The following is an 11,407-nucleotide window of genomic DNA, read 5'->3' as shown; positions in this document are numbered from 1 at the left end:
CCAGCAATAGGGCAAAGCGCGACTGAATCGGCGGCCAGTCGGAGGCGCCGGGCGGGGGTGGCACCGCGGCAGGCTGCCAGCGAATAGACCGGTTGCCGCTCCATTCGTCTTCGGCTGATGGCTGTCGACGCCATGTTCCCCGTCCTGCGCTTCTCCGACTACTTCACTCGGCCGTCGGTCGAGGAGTTGGTCGAGAGGGAGGCGGCTGACCCGGGCTACTGCAGCAGGGTTCCAGATTTCGTCGTCGGCAGGGCGAGGTATGGGCAGGTGAAGTTCTCTGGCAGCACCGATGTGAGGGGGCTGGACCTGAACGAAATCGTCAAGTTTGGCCGCCATTCTGTGGTGGTTTACCGGGACGAGGCTGGCAAACCGGTCGTAGGGCACGGCCTCAATAAAGCTGCAGAGGTGACCCTGAAGCTGGATTTGGATACACTTCCGAAACCCGGCCTCCTAGTTGAGTTGCTACGGTGCCGCGCGAAGAAGCAAGGTGCTAGGTTTCTCTCATTCAATCCTGTGAGTGGTAACTGGAAGTTCGAGGTCGATCACTTCAGTAGGTTTGGGCTTGTGGACGAGGAGGAGGATGATGTTGCCATGGATGAGCCGGTTGTACGGCCACCGATTGCTGAAGCAAGAGACCCACCTTCAAATGGGCATGAACTGGAGCTTTCGCATTCGTTGCCTGCTCATCTTGGGCTTGACCCTGCAAAGATGCAGGAAATGCGGATGGCATTGTTTCCCAATGATGACGAAGACGAAGACATGGAGGATGGCTTTCCATCTGATCGCAGACACCTCAGCAGAGAAAGGATGAGTGTGGATTCACCCAACACAAGTGGTAAAGGTCAGAGGATGAGGTCTCTCTCTCCTTTGCATGGTTCTTCTCAGAAATTTGGAAGGAGGTCTGGTGTGCTCGCAAGGAAAGAACCACATGCACTGCTGGAATACAATGTAAATTCTACAGAGGTTGGTCCATCTTCTCATGGTATTCTCATGTCTGGAAAAAACAAGGGATTTCCGGTCAGAATGGCCAAGGTAGAAGGCTTCAAACTACCAGCTGAGCAAGCAACTCCTGTTGCTGGAAAAGTATATTCTAACTGCGTAGTGGATGCTGCTTTATTTATGGGTAGATCATTTCGAGTTGGTTGGGGACCAAATGGCATCCTTCTCCATTCTGGTAGTCCTGTTAATACTCCTGGAACTGGCCTTTCTTCTGTTATTCACATAGAGAAAGTTGCAGGTGATAAAGTTGTGCGTGATGAGCAGAACAAAGTTAAAGAGGAGCTGGCAGAACTATGTTTCTCGGATCCAATGGACCTCCATAAGAGGCTTGACCGCGAAATTCTGGAAACTGAGTCTGACTCGTTTAAATTAAAGCTTCAGAAAGTTGTGGCAAGTCGTTTGGTTTTGCCAGATATTTGCAGATCATACATTGATATCATCGAAAGGCAGCTTGAAATCAGTGATTTATCCATGTCTTCACGTGTGCTGTTAATGCATCAAGTTACGGTTTGGGAGCTAATTAGGGTCCTGTTCTCTGAGAGAGAAGCTGGCAACCAGTTGGAATTTTGTGGTGATGAGGATCAGGAGGGCATGATTTTGGATAAGAAAGAAGGTTCTGTGAACATTGACCCTGATGCACTTCCTTTGGTTAGGAGAGCAGACTTTAGCAATTGGTTACAGGACAGTGTTTGTCATCGGGTACAAGGAGAGGTGGGTTCTTTAAGTGATGCCAGATACTTGGAGCATATTGTTCTGCATTTGACTGGTCGACAATTGGACACAGCCACAGAAATTGCTGCTTCAAAGGGAGATGTCCGCTTGGCAGTCCTGCTAAGCCAGGCAGGTGGATCGATGTTAAATCGCTCGGATGTTGCTCAGCAGCTGGATCTGTGGAAAATAAATGGTCTGGACTTCGATTATATTGAGGAAGACAGGTTAAAGATATACGAGTTGCTTGCTGGTAACATACAAAGCGCTTTACTTGATTCACCAATCGACTGGAAAAGGTACCTTGGTTTAATCATGTGGTATCAGTTGTCACCAGATACATCACTTGATATGATCATTCGGTGTTATCACCAACTACTTGGCGAGGGCAAAGTTCCAAATCCTGTTCCTGTATATATCGATGAAGGACCTCTTGAGGACGCACTTCAGTGGTCCCCAGGTGACCGATTTGACATATCTTTTTATTTAATGCTTCTTCATGCAAACCAAGATGAGAAGTTTGGGCTTCTAAAGACTATGTTCAGTGCATTCTCGTCATCATATGATCCCATGGACTACCATATGATCTGGCATCAACGATCTATTCTCGAAGCTATTGGTGCTTTCAGTACAAATGATCTTCATGTACTGGATTTGAGTTTTGTCCATCAGTTACTATGTCTTGGGAAGTGCCATTGGGCTATCTACGTCATTCTGCATATGCCACATCTGGATGATGCCCCTTACATCCACGAAAAATTAATCAGGGAAATTTTGTCGCAGTATTGTGAGATATGGAGCAAAGATGGGGCTCAGAGGCAATATATTGCAGAACTTGGTATACCAGCAGAATGGATACATGAGGCTCTGGTTAGTAATAATATTATAACTTCCTGCTAATTATCTGTTTAGTAATAATATTATAACCTCCTGCTGACAATACCTATATGCAGGCTCTTTATCACGAATACTATGGAGATCGACAAGGTGCACTGGGGAATTATATTCAATGCGGCAATTGGAAGAAAGCTCATACCATTTTCATGACATCTGTTGCTCATTCTTTGTTTCTGTCATGTAAGTCTTCCCTACACTGCACTAAACAATTAGTTGTAAATACCTGATTCGATGTTACACTTTCCTACCTTACATAATTATGCAGTTAAGTCCACCAAAAGATCCTATAAAAAATCTAGAAAACAGAAGTATTCATCCACATTTTCTTATGAAAAGCCCCTTCGTTTATTTTGAATATAATACTACTTGCTTTTTTGCAATCTTTTTTAAGAAATGTATTCCTGCTTTTTATTTAATCCAGTTTCAATTATTCTCCTCGATAGATTCTAACTTAAAACATATACATTGCTAACAAACACAATAAAACTTCCGTTTCTTTCTATTGAGATGAAAAAGGAGGGGAAAATATGGATTTCTAGTCACAGGCAGCAACATTCAGTACAATTTGGAACCGTTAACTAGAATTCTCTTGGTTACTTCTCCAGAACCTAATGAAATGAAGATTCTTGTGAATTTCAGTGCTATTTTCCTATTTACTCTTTTGTTCATATGCATGATTGAGGATATCTTATCAGTTTTGTTCTGTTTCTGTTAATAAACAATGCATGAGTTTGTAATTGCTTGTTTCTTGGCATATGGTTCAGCCAAACATCAAGAAATATTCGACATTACAAGTGCTTTGGAGAATCACAAATCTGAAATTGCTGACTGGGACGTTGGTGCTGCAATATACATAGACTATTTCAACATAAAAAACTGCATGCAAGAAGAAAGTACTATGGACGATGATTCAGTAAGTATTTTTACCGTTCAAAAATTTCCTGGAATATTTCCGAGTTGACATAACTTTACTTTCTCTTCCAGGATCCACTTGAGAGTAAAAATGAATTGTGCAAGAGTTTCTTCGATCGATTAAATGACTCGCTGGGTATCTGGGGAAGCAAATTACCCATTGAGGCAAGGTAAGATAGTATCCGTTGATTTAATTAATAGATCTACAATCTGCAACTAACCATATGTTGATGTTTACATGAAACTGTTGGACTTCCATGTCATGTTTTAACTTAAGTAACCCTGCTTCCAAGAACACAATTTTGATTTGCAGTGTTCACAAGTTCCCATATAATTAGATTTTTTTCCAAAGAGCTATTAATTTGCACCTGAATCAAATAATCCATTCCAAATCTAAGCTTCTTAGTCACAGTGGAAATCATGGTCGTTCCTTAGACGACTTGGCTGATTCTTTAAGTCCACCAAGACATACTGGCATTTCTTATTTCTTATAGAACAAATGTTCAGGCCCGTTCTCATTATTATGTAACTGCGGCAGGGCATGCTTCTCGAAGATGGCAGAGGAGCTCTGCGAGCTTCTAATGAGCTCCCCCGGCGAGGGCTCGGCGCCAGATCTCTTCATGAGCTGCTTTCAGACGATGCTCAACGCCCCTGTGCCCACCGACAACAGGGCGTCCTACCTGCAGGAGGCAGTCTCTGTTTTCACCGACATACTTTGCGGGGACTCATTGTAAGGTATAGTTCCTACGGATGATCCATGGCATGGTTTCCGGGTGCCCAAGTCGGCCGTGGAATCTGGGTCGCGCAAGAGCTGTGAATCTGCATGCCGCACACATGGAACAAGTCACAAAAATCCCCATGTCTGATGATCAGGGGAAACGTAGAACCTGCCATTGTCGGTGCAGACAAGTGCCCACCCCTGTAAACTCCTGAAGTAACCTGACGATATTTTTCTGCACGAATGCAACATGTCTTGTAATCTGTGTGCCGCACCCATTCAGTCATCGTCTTTTTTGTTATTGTTACGAAGAACAGCATCGCATGTACTCGTAGGTTTGAAAGGTGGATGTCAGTGTGTGGATTGAAAGTTCAAAGAGTTGTTGTAGATCTATCGTTGGTATCATCTGGTCGGGGCTGTGCGGATACCGCTTTTTCGCAGAACCATGTGATGGCTGTGGTCTGTCCAAGGGGCCCGCTTCGGCGTAATACCGGGGACGGCGGGCGACATGAATGAATCAATCAATCAACACTCAACACGGCTCACATGCCGGTTTCTTTCTAGTTTTCGTTCGTTCGCTAGGCCCCAGCCAGTTTGTGTATCGTGTTATTTCTCGTCGGTCCCTCCTACTGAAATCATTGGAGGAAATGGTTTATCCTCACGGCAGGGAGACAGCAACGCGCTCCCTTCCCACTCACAAGGCACCGTACACCCTCTGCCTTTTTTTAACAAGTACGGCTGACTCGAGAATTCGTCGTTATAATCATCTAAAACAAAGGGATTTCGTCGTCGGTGCTCGCCGTCGTGTATTCCAAGTCTCCAACAACTGCAAGATAAACAAGATTTCCACGCGTGACTGTGCAGGAGCCTGGAAGATACATATCTCCAGCGCCAATGGCCCGGTGCCTTATCACCACGCTGCGACGTCAGGCTCTGGCTGGCGAGTCTTCCCTCAAAAAAAAAAAAAAAGGTTCTGGCTGGCGAGTCCGTCGCGGACGCACCCACTGATCCACCCAGCACCAGCATCGGCCAACGGGATTTTAAAAAGGCGACTGACCACCGAAACAGCCGCAGTGCGGCAGCAGGTGGCGCGCGTCTCCGGCGTGGCGGAAACATACAGACAAACAGGCGAACGGCACCCGGTAATAAACAAAACCCGCGAGCGATCGCGCCACGAACCCACGGCGCAGAGGCTTATCCGAACCGAGCACCCAGACCCGTCCCAGCATCCTATAAAATGCGCCTCGCATCCGAGATCCATCCATCCACAACATCCAGAGCAAAGAGCATCCAGATTCCACACTCCAGAGCAACTGTTTCAGGCTGAGTTGAGTTTTTTTGGGGTTGCCAATGGCGGACATCGCGATGCTGGTGGCGGAGGAGCACGAGAAGAGGATGAAGCGAGGGGCGCCCCGCACGGTCGCCGGCGCCGGCGAGGAGGCGTCCGAGGGGAGGGTGAACTTCGGGGCGGTGACCAAGGTGTGGGGCTCCTGGGCCGAGTCTGCCGCCGCCGCCGCGTCCGGGGTCAAGGTGCACGTCGCGGTGCTCGTCAGGTCCGACCTGGTGGCGGCCGAGCCCAGGAGCCCGGTCGCCCGGGCAGCCTTCGACGGCTTCTTCTCTGCTTGATGAGTGTGAATTAGAGTAATTCGGAGGAGTTTACCGTGTGGAGTACCTCTCCCCCTTAAGCCAGCGTCATATAACTCCGGTTTGTACATAACCGTGTGCTTTACTGGTTTGCAACGAGGAAGAAGTGTACTTTTCGTACTGCTCTTCGCTTGGGCGGCAACTATGCGTTTTGACATTTTATCTTTGGAGTTGGGCGCTGCCAGGCGCCGGCCGACCGGCCAAAATCCTAAACCGGTGACCCTCGGAGTCGTTCAGTCACAGTCCCATGTACGGTCACGATTTGTATGAGTCGGTGAGCGAGAAAAAAAAATCCTCCCATGTGCCTTCGCTTTCCCATGGATTGCGCGTGGAAATAGGGAACGAGATCGTCTGACTTAGATCGATCTACTGCCGAGGGACGTAATACGTGTTGCGCCGTCCGTGGACCATATATATGTACTATTATTCCCACAAATGCTAGCCCACCAAATGACGTGTTGGCTAATGCGCGCCTAAAGAAAAAGGACTTGGCTTGAGAAGAAGCACAAGGCTAGGAAAAAGAGAGAAAACAAAACTACATCATAGTTCGAGGGAGAGGTATGTTTCTAAATAACTATTGTCTTTTCAATGTTATTCTGCCCATTAACTCTCATAACCCTCAATTTTTTTTTCTTTAGAAGAAACAAGAGGTTGGGGAAGAGGCATGTAGTGGTGTTGGACAAGTTGAAGATGTTATAGTTTACAAAGACAATATGAAGGAGTCTCAAGATTACAAGGACAATCTTAACTTTACTCAACTTTTGATGGTAATCTTGTCCATATAATTAGTCTAGAAATTTAAGGGATGACAATTATTCTTATAAATACTTACTTATTTAATTCAATTTCCAGGGACCAATTACATGTGATCTATTTACTGGGTCGTGGTGAAGTGCTATTCTTTTTGGGCAACCATGTGCTCTTTACTTGAATGAGAGCACAAACAAGCATGGTTTTGAGAAATTTGGACATTCAGTTTAGTTTAGGTTCTAGTTGATCAATCACTTTCTTCATGCATTTCAGAGATATACTCCCTGGGTTGGCATCTATTTTGTTCAATGCACCTGCAATTTCTGTATGCATGCTCATTTACATTCAGCAGCCAAAGCAGGCATTATGACTTGCAAATCATTTTATTCCTGGAAGGATATGCTCACAAATTGTCAATAGCAGCACCTCTTTAATTAACAACACCTATTATATGCTCTCAAATTGACAACCTTATATCACAACAGTTCAATTCAGTGCATTTCTATCAGTTTCGTCCGATTTTGCACACACACACAGACACACACACACACAAGTTGTCTGTTTATTGGAACAATTCTTCAGTTATAACAAACATTCAAGAAAGCAGGAACATTTTCCACACAAATCTGTTCAAGTCTGCACATGTACAAGTACCACTCAAGTCAGACCAATTCTGCAAATGTAGAAGTACAAACTAGAACAGTAATTCAATCATAACATTCATTCAAAATGCTGTTGTAGCTTCTCTCTTTTCACTCTGAAAACATTCGTACATCAAGACACAATACAAGCAGCAGAGCAGATGGCCCGCAGAAGCCTTGACAATGTTGGCTTCATGGCTTCGGCAGCTCGGCGGCGTCAACGGCGCCGGCTCCGCAGCTCCACGGCCTCGATGGCTCCGACGCATTGCGCCATAGACGAGGCGTGGCTGATGGCTCCGCTGCCTCCACTGCTAGGCGGCCTGACACCTGGACGAAGCGGCAGCTATCTGCCGCCTCCACAGCTAGGCGGCGTCGCGTCCTCCCGGAGCTGCTCCTCCATCAGCGGCCATGATTGCCTCACCCTATCTTAGCAACACCACTCCACGGTAGCATCACCACTTCCCCTGCTCCCTGAAGCGGTTGCGAAGTGCCCCGCCGCCTATGTTGCTCCTTCATCTTCCGCCAAGACCGCCCATCATCCCAAGCCCCTGGTTGCTCACCGTCTCACCAGAGCCCCCACGACATCAGAACACGCCGGCTCACCGCATTGGGTGTCGCAACTCTGATGTCACTAGTTGCAGCGCCGGCGTTGCCAATTCCATCTCCCGTACACATGGTTGTAGTGCCACCGGCGATGGTCGCAGCTCCCTCTGTATACGGTTGTAGCACCACGCCGACTGGTCACAACATCTTTTAGGCACCGTTTCCAGCTCCCGGCATAAAAAGTTGTAGCACCGCCTATGGCATGTCACAGCATCCTGTAAGCATTGATGCAACCCCGCGCGTCACCGGTTCCAGCTCCCGGGGTACACGGTTGTAGCACCGCCGATGATGGGTCGCAACATCCTGTAGGCATGGATGCAGCTCCGCATGTCACTGGTTTCAGCTCCCACCGTACACGGTTATAATACCATCGACGTACAAGGTTCCATCATGTGGCTCCGCGGTCACAACATCGCCGCTTGCCGGTTCCAGCATGCGGTGACCATGGTGGCAACATTTCTATAGGTCGGTTCCAGCATCTGGTCCCCCACCACGATGCTCGGTCATCATCGTAGCATGGCGACCTCGCTACATGTGGTTCCCTTGCAACATTGGTCGTAGTCGGTGGCCGCAACTTTTGGGGAATGCGGTAATTTCAAAAAAAAAATCCTACACACACGCAAGATCATGGTGATGCATAGCAACGAGAGGGGAGAGTGTTCTCTATGTACCCTCGTAGACCGTACGCGAAAGCGTTATCACAACGCGGTTGATGTAGTTGTACGTCTTCATGATCGACCGGTCCTAGTACTGAAAGTACGACACCTCCGCGATCTGCACACATTCGGCTCGGTGACGTCCCACGAACTCATGATCCAGCAGAGTGTCGGGGAAGAGCTTCATCAGCACGATGGCGTGATGATGGTGATGATGATGCTACCGGAACAAGGCTTCACCTAAGCACCACTACAATATGACCGAGGTGGATTACGGTGGAGGGGGGCACCGCACACGGCTGGAAACAATCAACTTGTGTGTCCTAGGATGTCCCCCTGCCCCGTATATAAAGGAGCAAGGGGGAGGCCGGCCGGCTCTAGTGGCGCGCCAAGGGAGGAGGAATCCTCCTCCTAGTAGGAGTAGGATTCCTCCTTTCCTAGTCCTACTAGGAGGAGAAGTGGAAGGAAGGAAGGGAGAGGAAGAGGAGAAGGAAAGGGGGGGTGAGGGAGTCCTGGATTAGGGGGTCTCCGGACAGCCGGACTATATCCTTTGGCCGGACTGTTGGGCTATGAAGATACCAGATTGAAGACTTCGTCCCGTGTCCGGATGGGACTCTACTTGGCGTGGAAGGCAAGCTAGGCAATACGGATATGGATATATCCTCCTTTGTAACTGACTTTGTGTAACCCTAGCCTCCTTCGGTGTCTATATAAACTGGAGGGTTTTAGTCCGTAGGACAACATACAATCATACCATAGGCTAGCTTCTAGGGTTTAGCCTCTCTGATCTCGTGGTAGATCAACTCTTGTAATACTCATATCATCAAGAACAATCAAGCAGGACGTAGGGTATTACCTCCATCGAGAGGGCCCGAACCTGGGTAAAACATCGTGTCCCCTGCCTCACGTTACCACCCGCCTTAGACGCACAGTTCGGGACCCCCTACCCGAGATCCGACGGTTTTGACACCGACATTGGTGCTTTCATTGAGAGTTCCACTGTGTCGCCACCATAAGGCTTGATGGCTCCTTCGATCATCGCTAGCGATGCGGTCCAGGGTGAGGCTTTCCTCCCCAGACAGATCTTCGTATTCGGCGGCTTTGCACTGCGGGCCAATTCACTTGGCCATCTGGAGCAGATTGAGAGCTACCCCCCTGGCCATCAGGTCAGATTTGGAAACTTGAACTACACGACCGACATCCGCGGAGACTTGATCTTCGACGGATTCGAGCCCATGTCAGACGCGTCGTACAGTCTTGACGAGCATGACATAACTCTGCCGTCGGACAATATTCGAGAGATCGCATCCGCAGCTACTGCGTCCATCAATTCGGAGCAAGTCGCGCCATCCGAGAGCGGAGGGATAGACCCCGCCATGGATGCCACACTCTCAGTGGCGATAGAGCCGGATACTAACTTTACCCCTTACAAGAGCCGTGTCGCCAAACCACTGGATTCATCCACGGCCACGGACTCCGAGCCGCTCATATCCGTGCCCGTCGAGTCCGACTGGGCGCCGATCATGGAGTTCACCTCCGCGGACATCTTTCAGCACTCACCCTTCGGGGATATGCTAAATTCATTAAGGTCTCTCTCCCTGTTAGGAGAACCTTGGCTGAACTATGCTCGGCTAGAATGGGATGCGGGCGACGAGGAAATTCGCTGACCACCCACCACCCACTTAGTAGCCACTGTCGACGACTTAACCGACATGCTCAACTTCGGCTCCGAAGACTTCGACGGTATGGACGAAGAAGCCGGAGACGAACAGGATCCACCACCCTCAGGGCACTGGACCGCCACCTCCTCATATGATATATACATGGTGGACACCCCCAAAGAAGCCAATGGGGACGAGAAAGCGGAGGATGACCCCTCCAAAAATCAACCCATGCGTCGACGTCAGCATCGCCACTCTAAGTCCCGCCATAGCAAGGGCAGTGATACCGACACAGGATATAATAACACTCCGGATAGCGTCGAAGACAACAACAATCCCCTCCAGCACGGTGCAGAGCTAGAGGACGAACAAGCCAGCCCCCAGAGCGGGCAGCAGATGGAGATTCGGAGGAGGACAATTACATGCCTCTCTCTGAAGACTAGGCGAGCCTCGGCGACGACGAGTTTATCGTGCCTGAGGACCCCGTCGAGCAAGAGCGCTTCAAGCGCCGGCTTATGGCCACGACAAGTAGCCTAAAGAAGAAACAGCAACAGCTTCAAGCTGATCAAGACTTGCTAGCATACAGATGGACCGAAGTCCTTGCGGCCCAGGAGCATGAATTCGAGGGCCCGTCCAAGAGTTACCCCAAACACAGGTTGCTACCTCACCTCGAGGAGGAAGCATTCAAACCTCATTCACCAGTGTACAATGCGGCTGACCGGCCACTACCGGCCGAGCCAGAGAGGCGTTTCAGCCCAAAGTTCAGCCCGCACCCCGTCGCCACTCAGTCAAAGATACTAAGGCCTGGGGCAACACAGAGGACCTGCGAGACATCTTGGACAGCAAGGCAAAAATCACAAGGTCAATATACGGGACACGAACACGTGCGCCCACACGGGACGATGATCGTCGCATCGGATACACCAAGAGTAAATCCGGACGGGCCGAATATAGCAGACAAAACTCACACGAACTACGTCGGGATATAGCCGGGCACAGAGGCGCCGCACACCCCTTATGCTTCACTGATGAAGTTATGAATCATGAATTCCCGGAGGGTTTTAAATCCGTAAATATCGAATCATATGATGGCACAACCGATCCCGCTGTATGGATTGAGGATTTCCTCCTTCACATCCACATGGCTCGCGGTGACGATCTACATGCCATCAAGTACCTCCCACTAAAACTCAAAGGACCAGCTCGGCATTGGCTGAA

The 11,407-nt window shown here is 48.9% G+C and overlaps 2 protein-coding genes across 2 annotated transcripts; both read left to right on the top strand.

Moving 5' to 3' along the window:
- Nucleotides 1-4: 4 nt before the first annotated feature.
- LOC123084761 (nuclear pore complex protein NUP96) lies at nt 5-4,639 on the top strand (the record flags this gene model as incomplete). The annotated part of the gene is given in 5 exon segments (XM_044506258.1): nt 5-2,577; nt 2,661-2,784; nt 3,369-3,517; nt 3,589-3,686; nt 4,055-4,639. Coding segments are annotated over 5 exon segments (3,027 nt in total). The 3' UTR covers nt 4,251-4,639.
- An 844-nt stretch (nt 4,640-5,483) lies between these two features.
- Nucleotides 5,484-6,060, top strand: LOC123081568 (uncharacterized). Its single transcript, XM_044504131.1, has one exon. It carries the CDS (start codon nt 5,585-5,587, stop codon nt 5,858-5,860), a length of 276 nt encoding a protein of 91 aa, XP_044360066.1. The 5' UTR covers nt 5,484-5,584; the 3' UTR covers nt 5,861-6,060.
- The last annotated feature ends 5,347 nt before the right edge of the window (nt 6,061-11,407 follow it).

This window comes from Triticum aestivum, chromosome 4A (genome assembly GCF_018294505.1).
Source record: "Triticum aestivum cultivar Chinese Spring chromosome 4A, IWGSC CS RefSeq v2.1, whole genome shotgun sequence".
NCBI classification, from domain to species: Eukaryota; Viridiplantae; Streptophyta; class Magnoliopsida; order Poales; family Poaceae; genus Triticum; species Triticum aestivum.
This window is presented reverse-complemented; position numbering and strand designations above follow the sequence as displayed.